Source organism: Rhinolophus hipposideros (assembly GCF_964194185.1).
Source record: "Rhinolophus hipposideros genome assembly, chromosome: 12".
Classification (NCBI taxonomy): Eukaryota; Metazoa; Chordata; class Mammalia; order Chiroptera; family Rhinolophidae; genus Rhinolophus; species Rhinolophus hipposideros.
Genome location: NC_138058.1, coordinates 3269002 through 3288936, shown reverse-complemented (window position 1 = coordinate 3288936; position 19935 = coordinate 3269002). Strand labels below are relative to the sequence as shown.

Sequence of the window (19935 nt, the reverse complement as noted above, 5' to 3'; positions counted from 1 at the left end):
TACAGTGAAGGCGGGAGGTCAGAGCCTGCGATGGTAAAAGGGAAGACCAAACATCACGCAGACACAGCAGGAAATGCCAGGATCGAGAGTGGGGGGAGGTCCTTTGTCACAGGCCTTGTTGACTCTCCTGGCTCCTTAATATGCATACATACAACCTTGATCAAAAAAAACTTGGTTATAAAAGGTCCCATCTGTACCCAGGAAAAGCAGGCCAGGGTTCCATGCAGCATGTGCCCCTGGCCACGACAGACACCACGCTGTGTGGGATATACTCCCTCTGGTCTTCTCTTCCTCACTCTTGGCGCCCTCTTCCCCAGGTCCAGCTGCTCTTCACATGCTCAGTTCCAGTATTTTCCCGGCTGTCCTGTGCTGAGCCCCGGGGAACATGCCAACCGGGTCACAGTTCTCTGATTAATCCCAAGGCAGACAGGTCTGGGCTGTGAAGTCCCACAGCTCCAGAACAGGAAGCCAGCACCAACACTCAGCTCAGGGCGTGGCGCCAAGCACCCCTCTAGCACGCCCCTTCTTCCTCACGTGACACAAGGCAACCCAGCCAGCCCCACTGTACCACACTGTGAAGATGCAGGCATTCTCAGGGCGTTTCAGCATCCCCACTGCAGCTCTCGAGGACTGAGCGAGCATGAAAAGCTCAGTACGGTCCTGATGCCTGACCAGTGGTCTAAGCCCTTAGGCAAGGTCAGGCACACAGGGCCCTTACCCCCTTCCAGTCTGGCTGCCCAAGAGCATCTCACTCACTCTCGGGACAGGAGCCATCCACGCAGTTCACAAAACAACACACTTCCCATCCCTGTTCTGATAGAGAATAAAAGGAGAGGTGATGACCAAGACTGAAGAAGCCGACAGAGGACTTCGGGGGGGGGGGGGGGCTGAGCCCTTGCCCTCAGCACAGCTCGAGCCCTAAAGAAGCCCATTCGCACAGGTGAACAAGTGAGTGTGTCTGTGCGTGCCGACGGGACACCGGCTGTGCTATTGGGAGGTGCCAGGTGCCAGTCCCCACGGAGGGAGCCATGTGCAGGTGGCGATGCCGGGTCTGTAACGGGGCACTGGGAGCCGGAGCGGGGAGACCCCCGCTCGGTAAGACACCCCCTCTCCTAAGAGTGGCGTGAGCTAACTGGTCCCAGCCCACGTGCTCTGCCACGAACAAAAACCATGAGGACAAATCTTCTAAAAACTGTAAGCTTTTTATTCAGTTAAGAGGTAGATGGATGAACATGGAAGGCTGCCCACCGACCTTGCCCAAAGTTCACACCCCACCTCCCTCGTTCATCCACCCACGGCCAAAAATCGAAACCACCGCGGCTGCACAGGCCTTCTTCCTGCTTCTCCGTAGCAGTCAGTCAGGAAGACGCTCGCAAAGATGTCACAGAGTCAGCTGTCAGTGCCCGAGCCTCACCCCCAGGTCCCACGAGCAGCGCCGACCAGACACAGGGCACACAGGACCGCCTCTCTAGGGCCCAGGGAGCTTCAGGTGCCCTTCAGTTATTAAGTCCTGTGCGTGCGCAGGCAGAAGCTGGTGACACCGCCAGGCAGAGCACTCTGGCTGTCAAATGGCTCTGAATGGTGTTTAAAGATCACGAGTTATCATCAGAGACAACATATACATAATGGAATTGAAGCTGGGTACAGAAAGTGGAGATGTGCAGAAGTCACGGCCAATAGGAACCAGTGGGAACCTGGCTATTGAAATAGCTAATTGGAGACAAGTCAGGTTTAGCACAGAAGCAACTGCAGCTCAAGAAGCACTTCCTCCCACAGCTCCCGAACGCAGGGGACTGTGGGCCTTTGTGACACTCACACCCTGCAGAGGGCAGCCCAAACAACCACACGGTCCCCGCCTCCGCTTCATGCCCGCAGGATGGCAAACTTGAAGAGTGCCATGATAGCAGCACTGATTATGCCAGAAATGGGGACCGTGACAAACCAGGCCATGAAAATGTTGCGGAAGAGTCGCCAGTCAACAGCCTTTTTGGACCGGAGCCAGCCAACGGACACGACAGAGCCCACCTAGGAGGGAACGGGCAAGGGGCTGGTCACTAGGGGCAGTGGGGCCGGGCAGAGATGCATGACCTTAATTTAAGGACAAGAGCCCGTGAGCTACTCTGACGCGGGTTAAGATTACTTGTGGCAAGATGAAGGCAACATAAAAACCCAATCATTAAATCTGTGTGAACTGGGGCAGATGACAGGAAAAGGACACTCTTCCCTCCTGAGCTAAGGAATTGAAGGAATTGCACTAATAATAACTAGCCGCTTTAACAAGTTACTTTAAGTTCCAGGTTTTCCAAAGGTCACTCTAGAAGGAAGCTGATGTCAGACCTAACAGCCAACACCTGGCGAGAGGTCCTGGAAGAAAAGGTGACTCTGGGCTCCAACCTAGGGAGCATTCTTCCTTCCCCTGTAGAAGCCACATGGTCACCAAGTGACCTTAGGACTCAACTCGCTTCTTGGGCCCTCAATCCTGAGAGGCTCTGAGTAAACCGGCCTCAGCGTCAAACAGCCCTGACTTACTGGCTGCACGTGAAAGGACTGCATCATTTGGGGAGAATCCGTATTATCTGCTTAAATGAGCTACAGACACAGAAACCGTAAGATGTGAGTAATTATGTTCTTTGTGGTCACTCGTCCTAAACTGGGAATTCTTCAATACTCACCACATAAAACTTTTCACACAAAAGGACTGAAATATTAAAAACAAACAATTCCACCCCACCCCCCATATTACCAGAAAGAACCAGTCAAGTCACAGCAGGTGGCATCACTTACTTTACAATGCGTCGTGCTGATGGGCAGGCCGATATTTGATGCAATTACCACAGTGAGGGCAGATGCCAGTTCAATACTGAAGCCGCTGTGGACACAAAAAGGTGACTTATCGAGAATGAAATTTGTTTTTTCGGTAAGCTAACACTACCTCAAAGTTAAGGCCTTCTTGCTATGCTCCACTCAGTGACAGCCTTCACTGCCCTCTTTAACTGCTAGGACTCTTGAAATCTACTTTGCATCAAGCCATGCTATGTCTCTTGTCCCTCTCATTTTAAGTTTTTCTGGAAGCCCATTACTAAGGTTCACACTTTTACTTTGAAGAATTTGGTAAACGTCAGTCTTAGCTCCCAAAGTAACACAAATAAAGTCAAGCATACCTAGCAATTCGCTCTTAGCACACCTTTCCTCAGAAAAGGTTACGAGACCACTGGAGTTGAATTCATGAAAACTTGACCAAAATCCTATTTCAGGGCCAGACAGTAAACAAAACCTAAAATGTCTGCAGCGATGAGAGTAACACCAGCACTTACAAGCTGGTTGCTGGGCCCCGGCACTGCCCCTGAGGGCCGAGGCCAGCTCACCTGGAGGGCGTGATGGGCGTCAGGTCCTTGCCCATGGTCTGGATGACTCTCCGGCCCCAGACCCACAGGCCAATGCAGATGCCGATACCACCATACAGCAGGAGCCATATCGGGATGGCGACCTTTGGAGACACATCTCCCGTCTCATAAACCAGATACAGCGCAACCAGAGGGCCGATGGCATTGCTGTAAGAAAGTGAGACCAGGATGACTTTCGGGCAGACCAGAGCCTGGCCAGCGCGTTTGCCGGGCGACTTACTGTTGTCTCAAGTGGAGCTTAAAGCTCCACTTAGCAACAGGCCTGTGTCACAGGAAATGAACAGCCCACATGCACGAGAGGACAAAGGAAGGAGCACTGGTCAGAGCGGACAGCATACACATACGTAGCCCGTGGCCCCCACGGAGCCTAAAGCAAGTCTGGGAGCCAACGCATGCTACCAGCCACAGAAGTAACCACGGGCAGCGGCCTGCAGCTCGATCCCACAGGGCAGTGACGGCACATTTTCCATCTTACATCCCAGAATTTATGAAAAGGAGCCAGGCCCCAGCCAAAAGGCCCCTCTGAAAGCTCTCTGTGTCTACTATCCACAAGGACAGTTAAAAACGCTCTTTGTAATTGCTAGAGAAAGACCTGACTGCCTGTCACTGTCAGCAAGTGTTAGGACCTCATGCGACCACGTCACGCAGTGTGCCATGCTGCCAGGAGCACCCAGCCACAAGCACAGCCTTCTGGCCTTCAAAGGTGAAGCGTGTGAAAGCAGAATGAGCAGTGCTAAGCTCCAGCCACCGACCTGACGTCATTGCCACCGTGGGCGAACGAGCCGAAGCAGGCTGTGAGGATCTGCAGGAACTGGAAGAGGAGGGACACCTGCGGTCTGTCCTGGTCACTCCACTCCTCCAGAGAGCTGCCGCTCCCTTTCCTGTCGCCCACACCCATCTCGGCCTTGGCGCTCACGTCCACATCAGAGGCCGAGCGGGTGTCGGACACGGCGTTGCAGTAACTGGTGTAGCTGTCCATGCGGACTCGCTTCCTGCCGTCGGCGCTCGGCCACGTCAGCTTCTCCACCTCGTCAGCTCTGGGCTCGGCGTCCCTGGCGCGGAACGAGTCCAGGGGCATGCCGCAGATGGCCATGGTGTAGGACGTGTAGCTGTTGTTGCGCCTCAGGGGCTTGTCCCCCGAGTCCCCCATGCAGTCCCCCACCTTGGCGAGGTGCAGCTTGTGCAGCAGCTCCTTGTACAGGCCGGAGTCCTTGTGCACGGTGTGGTACTGCTGGTGGCCGCAGCCCATCTGGCTGCTGACGGCCTGGCTGAGCTGCACAAGGTCCCCGCCGGGCAGCCGCGCCGCGCCTGGCCAGGAGCAAACGGTGACACTCAGCGCCAAGCGCTGCAGGGCCCCGCCGCCCACCGCGCAGCGCACAGGCCCCACCACCCCGCTCACCATCCCCGGCCCCGTCCAGGCTGCTGTCCGCCTTCAGGTCCACGCTGGGAAGCCGCGGCCGCTCCGGCACCTCCTCCGAGTCCCCCAGCTTGAAGGACACCGTCCTCTCCTCCAGCACAGCCCGCAGGGGCACGGTGGCCGGCCCCATCTCGGGAGCAGGACTCCTGGTGTCCACGTCCCCGAGAGACACCTTGGCTTCTTCGTGCTCTTCTTTCAAGCTACTCTTTTTTTCCATCAAAGGGCTTTCCGAAGGACTACACTTTATTTCTCCTGGAAAAGAAGGGTTTCGGTTTGGTTTTCACCCAACTCACTAGTTCCACATTTCCCCTTCCCCCTCAAAACTGGAACCCACGCGAACTGCACTAAAACTTCAGGACAATCTTCCTGTCTGTTGCGTCTGCCACAGCTCGTCTGTCTTGGGAAGAAACTGGCGGGCAGGACACCCCATGTCAGGGCTGCAATCTCTTTTGGTAACGGGCCAGACAGCAAAGGCTCTGTGGGCTCTGCTGGGTCCTCTTGTTCTTTATACCTCTTTACAAACAGAAACCGTGCCCAGATCCCTGCCCACAGGGAATGGCAGAGGACTGCACATTTGGACTGCATCTAGTTCATGTTTTTTAAAAATGAATTCCCCCCAAATCCCGTACTCTGAGTTCAAGCAAAGCAAAATAGCTCAGTGAAGGCAACCAAAGGTGACAACTCGCACTGTCAGCTCCCTAATAGGTGCGCACGCTCATGGTCCTAAACCCCACGCCAGGTGGGAATGTGTTGCCTGCCCTGCCAGTACCCAGTGTCTACAAGCCCATTTAGGCATCAGCCGAGCCGCAGGCGAGGACCCAGGACATCAGGGAACCCTGTCCTTTTAACAATTCTGACTTTGCCAATCTAGCAAACAGTGAATGTTCACAGGTGGCCAAACAAAAACAAATAAGCAGGTTACTAGCTAAAATGTTGTGCTACAGGGTCACTTACGTTCGATTTTCCTCTTCATCCTGGGACATACAAAGAACCAGACGATGAGGGCACAGAGAAGCGCACATCCCACCGAGATGAGGACGGTGCCCCACACAGGAAGTCTGTCAAAGCCCAGCACTAGGAAATAAAAGGGTGCATCTTGAAAACCCCAGGGCCATAGCCCCTGCAGCACTGTGTAAACTTTCCTGGGGGGACTCAGGTCCCCAAGCCAGCCCCTCTCCCTTCCAGTGCTGCCATGCCAGCCTTAGGTCCACAGGACCTACTATGCTCATGGTTGCACAGATGTGGGAGCAAAATCCAGTCACCTGAAACCCACACCAGTCCAGCCCACTTGAAACACCTGCCAGACTGACATCTCCCAAGCTCCTAAACAAACTAGCTTTTATTTTCCTTGGATGGTGGTGGGGATTATTATACTGACAATTTGCAACCGGTTATAAAGAAAAAGGAATTTTGCACTCTCAGCCTCCAGATGGGGGCGCACATTCTGGGGGAAGATCCTGGTAGTCACGTATGCCACACTGATGTGATTTTCTGTGGAGTAATCACAGCGATTGTCCTGCCTCCAGCAAAATCCTCTAATGACATTATCTCTTAACTCATTAGCAAACTAAGACACAGAAAACAGGGATATTATCTGTCAAAAGATAAGGATAGTTCAAAGGGCTACTTCAGAAAAGGAAAATAGTTTAGTGGTAGTTTCATTCACAAGTCTTACCCTTAGAGACTTGTCTACTTTCATTGGACTTAGGGATCATTATTAGTCACCACCTGCTTATCACTTAAATGCCAAGAGGCCCCATTCTAACCTATGTTAATGGCAGAAGCAAAACACCACAGAATCCTATTTAAGCCTAAAAGATGTTTTGATTTGTAGTTTATCCAAGAACTCAGTTACTTGTGGTTGTTTTGCTTAATAGGAATTAAATTACTTATAAAATGGAAATTCTACTGCCCCCCAAAATGATTACTATTTAACAACCAGATATAAATTGAGGCCCCTTCAAAATGCAAGCTGTATGATTATCATAATCCTATCAAAGTTCCATCATGTAAAGTCACACAAAATACACACGAAATTTAATCAATCGCTACCACAACTTAAATGTGCCCACGTTCCAGTCAGAAAAGGGAAATGAGACTGGTTTTTCTTGTAAATGGTCCACAAACGTCAGAATAAAAATATCCAAGTTCCCTTTGCAAAAATGGTTTGTTTTGAGAAATTTGTTTCTAATTTCACTGAACTACATAAAACACCAGGGCTCAGAGCCTCACGCGAGATTTCCTCATTCAGCATAAAAAAAACAATTTAAGACAGACTGTAAATGCAGCATGCAAGTTCTTCTTGGCCTGTACTACTTGGCAAGAAGGCTGGTATTCCCTAAGACCAATATTCTCAAAATGTTATCTATTTTCTCTCCTGATTATTCCAATGAAGTTTAAAAAACACTAAATTAACTCCATTTTTGGTTAGTGACATTACTTCAGTTACAATCCATTAGTCAGAAATGAAATCAATTTAGTGGGCTACAATGAACATTAAGAACAGCTAAAAAGGATATTTAAAAATACAAGTGCACAGCACACAATAAGGGTACGTAGCCTCCAGGTACTACCGTGTTTCCCCGAAAATAAGACCTCGCCGGACAATCAGCTCTAATGCTGATTTCTGGAGCAAAAATTAATATAAGACCCAGTCTTTTATGTTATGTTATATTATGTTATAATATGGATATGATATACCTAGTCTTATAGTAAAAGAAGACCGAGTCTTATATTAATTTTTGCTTCACAAGACGCATGAGGGCTGATCGTCCAGAGGTCTTATTGTCCGAGAAACACGGTACTCCAGCCCCCGCCCCTTCTGTGCATATGTGTCCTAGGCATTTCTTCCAGTGCATCAGTCAAAATCGACAGAGCCCATGACCTGATGGTCCGAGACCGTGACACCCAAGGAATCGGACAGCACCTGAGCTGATGCCTGTGACAAGTTGTCACCCTTTCTCAGTTGCTCAACTAAACATGTACCATAATTCAGCCCGTGGCTGCTTTAGCCCCAACATAAAAGCAATCGACGTGTCAATCTTCACATGCTCATAAATTACTTCCCCTTATTGCATGAACCCTTCCAAGTGCACTTAGGGCAGGTGTCAGATTTCCTGGCTCTTCTCGTCAAGCAGACTCAGGAGTAAACTTAGTACTTAGAAACCAAAGTAGCTCCACTTGGGAGAGAAAAATGAGAGTACCCAGCAAGCAGTCCTAAGTGACTGATTACTGAGGACCAGGTACAAGGAAGGACGCAGCAGCCAGCAGGAGGCCAGCGTCAATGCCAGCACTTTCAGCACAGACAGGACAGGGGAGGGAGAAGAGCGTTATCGTGGCTCCTGGGAAGACTAAAGGGTAAAGGTGTGTAGTAACATAGAATCTGAGCAGGTCTCTCTGGTTGAGAAACTACCTAGGTTAGCTCAGCACACACTAGCCTGCAGCCTTCTGAAACAGTGCAGGCCAGCCACCTTCTAGGAGATCTCAGCCCTGTAAAGCAAAAAGGGGTAAATTGCGCATTTAATGCAAGTTTTATAGACAACTTCAAATTCACATCTAAATGTTCTGACAGGTACTTACAAGGTGCTCCACTATACATGATGGAAAACAGGTTTACTCCGACTGTGCAGGCATAGAATACTGGCAAAGCTCGCAGACCATTAGGAACTGGATCTGCCTGTAAAATATCATCAAGACCAATAGCTTAAAAGCTGTGAAAGTTAATTCGTGATCAGATAGCCTTGTAAAAGGGCAGGTTCAGGAAGCCCAGCGCCAGGAACTTCCCTCCACAGAAGTTCCCAAGGCCGGCCGGGCTTTTTCTGTATTTGCTCCCAGAAGTCTGCCCATGAAGACTATCTCCTACGTCTACCTGCAGTTAGGTTTGTGTCTGGTTTCTTCTTTTGGGTTTATTTTTTGCAATTTTTAACAAGGCTACCTATATCAGTAACTGGTAGGCAATCAGTTTCAACATGCAGTTTGCTAAGGTATCTGTTGTCCAGATGTAAACCTGAGCACACACCTGGGGATGGGCTAGACACTCGTAAGAAATGTCACGAAGTTGCCTATGAGATGTTAGAACTTCTTACCTGACTTTATATCTGCAAAGATTTCTTAGTAATGCAACATGCAGTAGAACATACCTGTGACAACCACCTTATCCAACATTTGATAAGTATACCGTTACTAATAATTACCCAAGTACTAGAACACGCAATTGTGTACTAGGTCACTCCTCACTCTACAGAACACAACTGTGAGCGCTGAAATCCGGGACTGAATGAGACAAAGGCCCTGCGCTCACAGAACAAACACTTGCATTCCAGTGCGGGTTAATGTAGGGTACTGCTGAATGCTGTGAAGAAAACCAAGGGGGAAGAGACAGAGATGGAAGGCGGCAAGGTGGGAGTATCAGGGGAGCAAAAACAGGGATATGTAAGTCAACAAGCATGGCTGGAGGAGCCAGCCACCTGGCTATCTGGTGGCAGAACATTCCAGACAGAGATGTCAGCAAGTACAAACGCACCGAGGCAAAAACTTGAAATGTTTAAGGAACAGAAAGGAGGCCAATGTGACTGGGGACAAGAGTTCCACTTATAACAAACGTGTATTAACTCTACAAGAAAACATGGAAGTCAAACACTTAAAGAATGAGAGCACGGATCTGAACACACAGAAGACTAAACTATAAAGATGTCAGGCGAACATCTAATGCCATGTTGGTCACAGTCCAGTGGAAAAGCCTAGGGAAGAAGAGACAGAGGAAAAGACCCAAAAGTGATTCTAAAGCTCTGACAAGAATAACCACTACACTGGGAAAAGGGAGCAATGGCTTAAGACCAACAACACAAGAGAAAAGTGAAGGTGCCATTCCAAACCAACAGAGATGGGCCCTCACTGAGAACTATGCGGACTTTTAGCACCCTATCCACAGTTTAAAAGAATGTTAGAGAAACAGCTAAACTAAAAACATCAATAACCTACAGAACCCAGCGCTGTTAAGCGTCCCTGAGTAACTCAACAACATATGGGCCACACCCCAAGGGCAGCCAATAACGTCAGGGACCTAAGGTGTACATACATTTTTCTCCTACAGTAAGAACTAGCTATGGTTTTAGGACAACTCTCCAAGGAACCTAAGACATACCCAACAGCAAAACCCATTAGGGTTCTACAGACACAAGTGGGGGTTTCCCTTAACAGATTTTCAGGTACTATCTGGGATTGTGGTTTCAAATCAAACTGTACTTGGTTGGTCAGAGTTGACAGGAAATAGCCCACGTATATTTGTTTTTCTATATAGCCAACTACGTATTGAAATAACCAGTAATAAATTAGCTGGGCATAGGGTCGGGAGTGAATGACACTACTGATAGTTTAAATACTATGAAATACAGGCTTATGGTTTTAAAAAGTCAAAGTTCACAAGAGTCTAGAAAAAAAGGAAAACCATGAGCCGTTATCAGCATATGACCGATCTAATACACCCTTAAAACTTGACCTGGAAATAGTGTATCTCATCCTCCATTTATGCGAGATGGGAAAGGGGTCTTCATAACCCCTCATCTTCAACCAGAATAGTTCATGTTTTACACATACAATGTTGCAGTAAGCTTTGTCTACAGAAAAAGGTTCCTGAGTTTGAAAAGATGTCCTAGATACATTCAGCTTGATTCCTAACAGAAAGGAGATGCTGAGAGACCCGTTTTCTTTGACTGGTCTTGAAATACTCAAGAGAAAAACTTTCCCTCCCCTACTTCCGGTCACTGATTACTGTCCCAGCCCTTAAGGAAGCTAGCTTACCTCCACTCGGCTTTTTCCCATGAGACCACCCAACAGCCTTGCAACAGACACTCGGAGAATAAAAACTTTTTAAAAAACAATTTCAATGGTAACTTCCAAAATGGAAAGTTAAGTTGGCAGATTTTAACAGCCAGGACCCCCAAAGGTTACTCACCTAAGGATGTTTTCTTGAGATTTAAAACCCAACTAAACAAAAATATTCAGATTTGTCACCTGAAAACTCATGTTACTGATAGACTGGACAGAGTGCTCGTGTGCGTGTGCCCGCGGCGGGGGGCGGGGGGGTAAGTGGAGATAAGGAAGAGTCTCAGTCCTATTGTTTCAAACACTGTTTTAGTCCTTCTTGATCACACCCATCCTCATACCCACACAAGGAAGACAGCTAGGAAGTTAAGATACCTAAGAGAAGCTCTCAATAACGGGGTAAAAACCCCTGGCAAGCATTCCCCTAATGAGAGGTCTGAGCACCTCACAATCCCTCTTAACACCTCAGAGCACCGCCATTCCCCTCCGGGAAAGCCAAGTTTGTTCTGTCCTGCAACACACAAAGCTCCTCCAGAACCAGAACCATGTGCTTCCAGTAGGTGATGAGCAGAGACCCAGTACAGAGCTATTAGCAGGAATCCCCAAAGGAGTCATATCCATTCTCTGGCTGTGTGGTGTGGGGCAAGCTGTGTGGCTCTAGTAAGAACACTGACAAGCCTGGTTAGGGTCACGCACGAAAGCTGTGGGGAGTGCCAGAGTGGGCAGTCGTACCTGCTTGCTGAACAAACACCAAACTGAGTCAGGGACTATCAGTGCACTGTTCATTCAGTCAGATTACACCAGGCTACAGATGTTTCGAGTCTGCGAAGTATTAAACTGCTCTACTGTGCCAGACTCATGGCATGGGAAACAGTGGTCAGGAATCACTTCACCAGGAAGTTCCTACAGAGCAGAGGTGCCAGTCTTTCCCTAGAGAAGCCAGAACGAGACCAAACAACCTCTGGGGATCAAGCTGCCTATCTCCCTTCACTCAGATTTCTACAGTTTAGGTGCATTTTAAGAACTTACAATGGACAGTTAAGAGCCATTCACCTCAGGAAAAGGACAACTTTGTTTCCTGAGAAAGATGCATTTATTCTTGCTGTAAGTCAGTCCAATGACAACACCCCTTGTTGTCCACTTTGGAGCCAGCATCGGACTTCTTAATAAAAGAAATGCTATCAAGTCCCTGAAAAGGGATTTTCAAATGGACAGGAAATGAAATGGTTGTCCAGATTTTTTGGGGGGGCCAAATGAAAAAAAAACAAAAACTGTCTTTACTGGTTCTTTTTACCTATTCTGAAAAATCAATCTAGTCACTGTGAGAGGTAGTCCCATCTAGAAGCTTATAAACGGGTTACGATAATCAGCACTATCGAATTCGCGATGTGGACCCAAACTACTCCATTCTACTGGCAGCTGAAAAAAAGCCATAGGGGACGTTGTAACTTGCTGAACCCAAAGCTTACAATTCAACAGTCTGCGAGCCGGTGGTTTAAAGTAATAATCTGCATACAGCTAGACAAAGCCACCCTAAATCAATTTCCCTAATTATCCAACCCAGTCTCCCCTATTCCTCTGCAGACATCACTCATTCAATTTTCCTTCTGGAACGCCTTCTTGGATACTGAAAACTCGCTTCCTTCAGAGACCTTAACGACACACAAAAGGTGTACAAAACAGAATTTTTTAACTCTCCAAGGTCACATACCTACCCAGCAACTACATTTACAAGGATGCTATCGGTTTCGATAGGTCATAAAGGGGTTTGGAAAGATTACCTTCCGGAGGATGAATGCCCGAACAAGGAAGAATAAAACTCCAGACATGATACCAGAAAGCAGCGGAGAGATGAACCAAGACATCACTGGAATAGAACACATTAAAGAACAAATGTCAACAAAAATCAGGAACCAAAACTTACTTTAAATTTTAATATTCTGTTTTCAGCACTTTAGTCTGTCCCTCCCTTTTACACAATATTCTCCCACATATTATGCCATGAAATGTGACAAGAATAAAACTTAAGAAACCAGTTAGAACTAAACATACCAATTTTTATCAGTTCAGACCACTTGACACCCTCCTGTCCCTTTGCCACAAGGGAGAAGCCAATGGTCGCACCAACAATACAATGGGTTCCAGAAATGGGAAGCTTCAAAAACGAAGCCACTAGCTGCCACACAGCAGAACCTGAAACAGTCAAGGTTTATTAAAGAAATGGCAAAATTCCATTGTGCGTTCTGAGGGCGTCACGTGAAAGGTCCAGGATGGGCAATGCGGACCACTCACCGAACATGGCACTGACGGAGCCCGCCATCAGCAGCTGCTGGGTCGAGTTATACATCTCCACGTCGATCAGGCCCTTCCTGATGGTCTCGCTCACTTTGGCCCCCAGCAGGACGGAGCCCACCGTCTCAAAGATGCTGGCCAGGACGCAGGCCTGCTTCAGGGTCACCACCCCCGAGCCCACGGCCGTGCCAAACGAGTTCGCCACGTCGTTGGCGCCCACGGAGAAGGCCAGCACGAAGGCGATGATGAAGCCCAGGATCAGCATCCACAGGTAGTCCACCAGCGGGCCGGCGGCCGCGGCCACCGTGCTGGCCACCAGCGTGGCCGCGGTGGACGCCATCCCCGGAGCAGCCGCCCTAACCACCAAGAACTACTGCGCGGCTCGCCGGCGTGTAAACAGAATGAGAGTATGAGGTATCACGGGCGCTCCAATAAATAATATATATTACATACAATTAAATACTGTAAACGTAAACTGCGGCCGACGCGGTGCTCACTGCTATCCGCTGCGCGCGGCCATCTGCGGTCCGGGGCAGCCCGGGCTCCGGAGGACTAGCGGCGCGGCGCGGAAGGCCATGACAGGGTCGCGCGGGGACGCGGACTCATCCTGGGGGAACAGGGACCACGATGTCGCGCGCCCCCGCCTGCCAGCCCCGGCAGGACGCGTGGCCCGCACGTGGCTGAGCCCTGCCCGCACCTGCCCCCGCGCGCGCGCCCTCCGCGGACACCGGAACAAGCCGCGCCCGCGCCCGCGCGCCGGAGCCGCCAAAAAGGCCGCGGGAGGGGGTGCAGCACGAGGCCGGAACCCCGCCCGCCCGCCCGCCCGCCTCCCGCTTCCCAGCCCGCGCGTCCGGGGAGAAAACGCCGGTCACCGCGGCGCCCCACTCACCACAGGAGGCGAGGGCCGAGCAGGGACGGAGAGGTCCAGGCGGCGAGCACTCGGCGGACGGGCGGGGCGGGGACCTCCAGGGAGCAGCGCGGCGCCTCAGCAGCGGAGCAGAGGGAAGACGCAGCGCGCGCCGGCAGCCATCACTCTGACGGCGCCCGCCGCCGCCCCTCCTTATAACCGGCGCGCGGCCCACGTGACCCGCCGCACGCGCGCCAGCCTGGAGCCCCGCCTCCGGTGACGCACGCACGCCTGCCCGAGGGGCGCAGCGGCGGATCCCGACCACCGCGCTCATTGGCCGGTCCCCGAGCTACTGGTCATGTGGTTGGTAGACTGGCGGCCGCTCCCGGCGTCCCCACCCCGTCTGGCTGAGTAGCCTGCGGACCACGAGGGTCCTCCGCTGGGGGGTCGCGGCCGCTGCCACGGTCGTTCGTGTTTCTTCCTGAGGGCTCCGATTTACGGAACTGGCCGCGCCCCAAGCCGCACTTGGAGCGCACGTGGGGCCCGCCGCGTCCGGAGGCCACACCTGGCCGATGACGCTGCGGGTTGCTGGCGCCCGGGGCTGCAGGTCCAGTCCTGGTATGTGGTCGCCCCTGCGATGCCCTTGGCCAGACGGGCGCTGCCCGGCGCCAGTGGCGTAGGCGAGGGGGCGGGGGGCCCACGGGGTGGCCTCGCTTCCGCAGTCGCGCACCTGGCGGACGCAGAGTGGGCAGTCACGAGGACCAGTCCGGCCCCGGGAGGGCTCGGGGGACCCAGACGCTCCAGGTCACCGACCTCCGCGGACACCTGCGATGTCAGCGCCGCGGCGGTGCGCTGGGGGGAAGACGCCGCCTCGGAGTCCAGTCCTGGCTCCTACTCGCCGCAGTGCGTCACCTGGAGCGAGTCCCAGATCTCCGATTGTCAACTGTTAGCGGGAATTCAGTGTCACCGTGTGTGAGTGCGACTAGAACTCAAAAATGTTCAGTAAATGCTGACTTCCGTTTAGCTCTTTCCGTGGATATTCCTGTTGTAGGGTGTAGAAGAGGATGGAAAAGCACGTTCTCTTTGCATCCTGGAAAGTGAATTGAGTGCTGGTCCCTACATAGTCGATAATGTAGTTAGTTTTCACATTAATAAGATTTGCTCTGCACATTTAGGGGCATTTCATTATAGGGCTTAAGATCAAGACAATGCTATGGGGGATTAAGGTCTGGCCTCTTGTCCGGTTTGTGAGATTAAAGAATTCCAACCAGAAAAACTGCCCAGGCTTAGAATGTTCTGGAGCCCCCATCCCCCTTTGCCATCTGTAGCAGCCAAGAGCTGAATAGCAGAAACAAAGACTTTGCAACTCTGTAAATCATTGCTATGTCTGGGTCACCTGTGGAGGCTTACACTGAGCATCCACTGACCTACCTATGATGGAGTTAACATGAGTAATGTACAAAGCTCCAAGTCCCAAGGTCATGTCGGGGGGAAAAGAAAGTGCATGTCCGGGAGCACTGACCCTGGAGTGCAATTGCGATGTAATTCTGGCACCTTTAAGGTGTACCCCTCCCTTCACCCTTACTTCATTCCAAGGTTATGAAAACCTTGAATAAAAGGACTGATCTGTTAAAGGTGCTACGCGTTCTGCCATCTAAAACGATTTTCAAAGCAATTATTTGTGAAGAAATTGCCAAGAACTTTTCCCAGTCTGTTTTTTGCATTCTGTCCATCTGTGCTATTAGCTTTCAGTTGGCAAACACTTGCTGGACAGCCTGTGTGTGAGGTGGTGGGGCAGACATACGAACATCCAGCCAGGTGAGGAAGCACTCGGGCCCCTTGGTTCTGTTTGCTGGGAGTGGGAGACTCAGCGGGAATCCCCTTGTGTTATAATTGAATTCTGCCCACATCTCTGAGCTCTACAATGATCTCATCCTTTCTCCTGGGACAATCAGAGTTGGCCTCTGCCAACTGGGCTAAAAGGGAAAGTGGGGATGGGGGTGGGTCCTGGCCACCTCACCTGTGGGGAGAGGCCCTTGGAGACCTGGGCTCGCCTTGGTCAGGATGCTGTCGTCCTGCCCTGTGGAGAGAGGTTACAGTGCTTTGACAGTGGAAAGAAGGAGGTGTGAGGACCCCCAGTTCACACACTGGTGCTGCTAGTTCTGACATGGCAGAACTTGGGAAAGAGGGTAGAGATCCTAAGGGCGTGTTTCTCCATTAGAATCCCGGTGTGGGCACGTCCTCTAGGGTCTTAGGGAGGCCTTTTATTCTAGTGCTTAAGCACATAGACCACTCGCTAGTCATGTGACCATGGGCAAACCTCAGTGCCTTCATGGCAAAGGGGCAAGGTTTTGAGTCCCAGGGGCAGTTGCAAAGACTCCATCAGTGGATGTAAAGCCTTCTACAGGGTGACCGGCATGGCTGGTGCCATCTCAGTGCTCTGTCTTTATTCAGCAAGGCCTACTATGCACGGCTCACATATAAAATGAAGTGTGTCCAGTGTCAGAGCTGCCATCTGGACCAAGCTCTTTCAAACTTTTCCCATTCCTGATCAAGATCAAAGGGCCACAAAAATGGACCTGCTGCCTTTGTGGGGGTTGGTGGCACAGGGCACATGAACAGGCTCACTGGACCAGAGGTGAGAGGCCTGGGCCTGACTGGACCTGACTGCCCACAGGATCTTTGGTGAGTCACTGCCACTGAGCACGTGAGTCTGAGGGTCCCTCCCACCCTCATCCTCAAAGAGAATGGACCAGATGTCCTGTAGGTGCTGCTGGACAAGCTGGGCACTGGGTTTGGAGTTTGCTGGACATGTGTCCATCTTGCCCTGACTCAGCGATGGAGCTGAGTGGCCGAGAGTTGGGGAAGCAGACCTGCCAGACCCTCCAGATACACGAGTGACAAACGGGTGACAAGGGCCACTTGTGCACTTCCTGAGCTCAGACATGCAGTCAAGGAAATGTGTGTGAGGTCACCATTGGATGGGCGTGAAACGAATATCCTGGAAATAGTCCACTTGGAGGAGGGGGCCAGACCAGGGTCAAAGGCAATTTCAGAGGCCATCTGTCAGGACATGGACAGGGAGGAGAAGGTGGGAGAACCACGTCCACTCCACCCACCCCAGCCCTCCTCTTGGCTGCAGCCCCAGGTGAGTGAGGCAGTAATAACCTGTGTGTACAGTGGGCACTGTCTCAGGTTCTGGGCAGGCATTGTATAGCTCACTGAATACTCTCAATGCACCTCTGATGACACTCACCTTATTTTACAAGCAAAGAAACAGGTACAGGCAATGAAGCCACAGTGAAGAACCTAACAAAGTTCAAGTGTATAAGTGCTTTCTCCCAGCTGTCAGTACCGTGTTTCCCCAAAAATAAGACCTAGTCAGACAATCAGCTCTAATGCATCTTTTGGAGCAAAAATTAATATAAGACCCAGTCTTTTTTACTATAAGACCTGGTCTTGATATGATATGAAGATATGATATAATGATATGATATAATACCCTGTCTTTTTTTTACTATAAGACCCGGTCTTATATAACTTATATGTTATAAGACTGGGTCTTATATTAATTTCTGCTCCAAAAGATGCATTAGAGCTGATTGTCTGGCTAGATCTTATTTTGGGGAAAACACAGTAAGTACACAGGCCAGTGTGATGCCCTTAGGTGTTAATTCTCGCTTGCACTCAGATTAATGCATTCACTTCCTTTTCTTTCCTCCTTATTTTTGTTGACTTGATTGCTTTACAGCCTGTATTTTAAGCCTTCTCAGACCCTGCTGGAATAGAAAACGGTGTTTCTAGGAGACCTGACTCCAAATAGTCCCCAGCTTCCCGAGAGTAAGAAGAGGCAGGAGGCGAGGGCATGTGTTCTCTCCAGAAATTAAGTTGACAAGCAGCGTGACGGTTACTTAAGTTACTGAAAAAACTTCTCTTGAGATTTCTCAAGAAAATAAGTCTGTCTCACACCCACCTGTGGTCAGTTCCCACAGGAACAGATTCAAAATAATGTCTCAGGACCACACATCACTGTCGCTACACCCTTTCCCACCTGCTCTGGATGTGGCCAGCCTCTATCTTCAAACATTGCCTCACTCCCCATCAAACAGGACTGGGCACCCAGTTTCCATGGCATTGCCCACAAGGTCCACGGAAAGTTCTGGACAGAGGGAGAGTGTGGGGGAGGGCACTCTCAGACTCAGATGGCTGAGCTCCAATGTGGACACTCACTGCTTGGAGAGGTTTCAGGCCCTATCCCACAGCCCTAAAGAGCTGGATTTCAGTTACGCCAGGCAGACGGGTCTGTCCCTCTGCCAACACAGGCTCGGGGGCAGGTCCACCCACTCCAGACTTCATGTACCCCTCCCGGAACACTCCCACCTGGCCTCTTCCCTTTGGTTTTACCCAGACAGAGGGGGCAGAAGCACAGATCTCAGACATGAAGCAGCTCCAATGTTTCCCTCTGAGCCAGTGTCAGAACAACCCTGTCCTTGAACACGTCTTTAAAATGACCTCTCCGGAGACCTAAATTGAAACTCCATTTTCTCGACGGCCCAAATTCTCGGTTCGTACCACGAAGCAGGGAAGACAGGCAACTAACTTGCTGGAAGCCCAGGAACTGTACAGTGAAGATCCTGCAGCTGAAGGGCAGTGGGGTCAGCTCACTGCCACCATACCCTGGGGACACGTGGTTTTGGAAAGTGAGTGGGCAGCAGGATGTGAGTCATCCACGCAGCCACCCAAACAGCTTCAGGCATTCCTTCACTCCCCCAGCTCTTCCATCACTCACTCAGCAAACAGTGTGCTTGCTGTGGATTTGGTGGGTCCGTGAGATTGACCAGCCCATTCCCTCAGAAAACAGATTCCTCACCCAGAATTTCACACGAGGACCAGCCATAAACACCATCCCCAAGGAGCAAAGTCAACCTTTCGCCTCCAACAGACCTCCCACTCCTGTGCCAGCCACACAGCCCATCTTCCAGGACACCCTTATTTGTCATCTCTCACAGCAAACATTTCCAGAGCCAAGGGACTGTGCCAGGACACGCGTCCCACCATCCACCCACACTGCAGAGCCTCCTGCCCATCTCAGGACCACCCCACCCGGGCCAGCTCAGGGCCCCTAGGTCTAGGAGAAGAGCCCGTCAGGGTTCCGTGGGCAAAGCTGGGGAAAAGCTGTCTGTCTTGGGTGATTGAACAGCACCTGGTCACCTCAGCTTTGCAGGCCCAGAAATTCAAGTGTCTGCAGGCCCAAAGTGGGGCTTTAGCTGTTGGGGACTGCCTCATGGGAAGCTGAGGTTCTGAGTAGAACCCACTTTCTTTTTCAGTGGGGAAATCTGTTTCCAATGGGGGGATCCTCTGGCCTGTTCCCAGGGCCTTGTGGGGTCACCGGACCCACCTAAACCTGCTGAAGCTGAGTCTGCATTTTAACAAGGTCCCTGTGGTTCATATGCACATTACACTGAGAAGCAATTACAGTTATGCCTAACGGCCGAAATTGCTTCTTAGTCTGTAATGTTCTGAGAAGTCCGTCATTAGGCGATTCCGTCCGTATTTGTGTGAACATCACAGGGTGACTTACAGCAAGTATTTGTGTATCTAAACACAGCTAAACATAGACACGGTACAGAAAGATACAATATAACAGACAACAATTGGCACACCTGATAGGCCACTCACTGTGAATGGAGCCTGCAGGACTGGCAGTAATTTGCGTGACTCAGTGGGTGAGTGGGGACTGAATGTGACCGCCGGGACATGACTGTGCACTTAGGCTATTCCACATTTATAAACGCATTTTTCTGTCTATAAGAAGTTATCCTTAGCTTACTGTAACTTTTTGCCTTATACACTTCTTAACTTTTTTAACTTTTTGACTATTGTAATAGCACTTAGCTTAAAACACAAACACATTGTACAGCTATAAAAAATAAAAAAATATTTTCTTTATATCATTCTATAAGTTTCTCCTATTTTTTTTTTTACTTTTGAAACCTTTTTTGTTAAAAACTAAGATACACACACACACACACACACACACACACACACACGCCGCTGCCAAGAGGGTCAAGATCATCAGTATCACTGTCTCTACTGCCACACCTTGTCCCACTGAAAGGTCTTGGGCAATAACACCCATGGAGTTCCCATCT

At 50.5% G+C, this 19935-nt stretch overlaps 1 protein-coding gene across 2 annotated transcripts; it reads right to left on the bottom strand.

The window, feature by feature from the left end:
* Window positions 1-1185: 1185 nt before the first annotated feature.
* SLC20A1 (solute carrier family 20 member 1) lies at window positions 1186-13972 on the bottom strand. Of its 2 annotated transcripts, XM_081067899.1 has the most exons (11): window positions 13826-13972; window positions 12937-13543; window positions 12697-12837; window positions 12426-12511; window positions 8401-8497; window positions 5776-5895; window positions 4804-5073; window positions 4157-4712; window positions 3366-3551; window positions 2785-2869; window positions 1186-2025 (listed from the first exon to the last, which is right to left on the bottom strand). In XM_081067899.1, exons 2-11 carry the CDS (start codon window positions 13274-13276, stop codon window positions 1864-1866), a joined length of 2043 nt encoding a protein of 680 aa, XP_080924025.1. In that variant the 5' UTR covers window positions 13277-13543; window positions 13826-13972; the 3' UTR covers window positions 1186-1863. The 2 variants fall into 2 exon arrangements, with proteins under 2 accessions (XP_080924025.1, XP_080924026.1); XM_081067900.1 differs by lacking the exons at window positions 12697-12837; window positions 13826-13972 and having other exon boundaries at window positions 12937-13424.
* Window positions 13973-19935: the final 5963 nt, after the last annotated feature.

Bases quoted from the DNA above. Each gene is read 5' to 3' on its own strand.
- SLC20A1 (XM_081067899.1), bottom strand. From the start codon at position 13,276: ATGGCGTCCACCGCGGCCACGCTGGTGGCCAGCACGGTGGCCGCGGCC. The intron at 3,552-4,156 runs GTCGGTGGCTGG...ACTTTCTTACAG, and splicing joins CACGGTGGCAATGACGTCAG to CAATGCCATCGGCCCTCTGG. The intron at 2,026-2,784 runs GTAAGTGATGCC...GTTCCCTCCTAG, and splicing joins TCAGCACGACGCATTGTAAA to GTGGGCTCTGTCGTGTCCGT.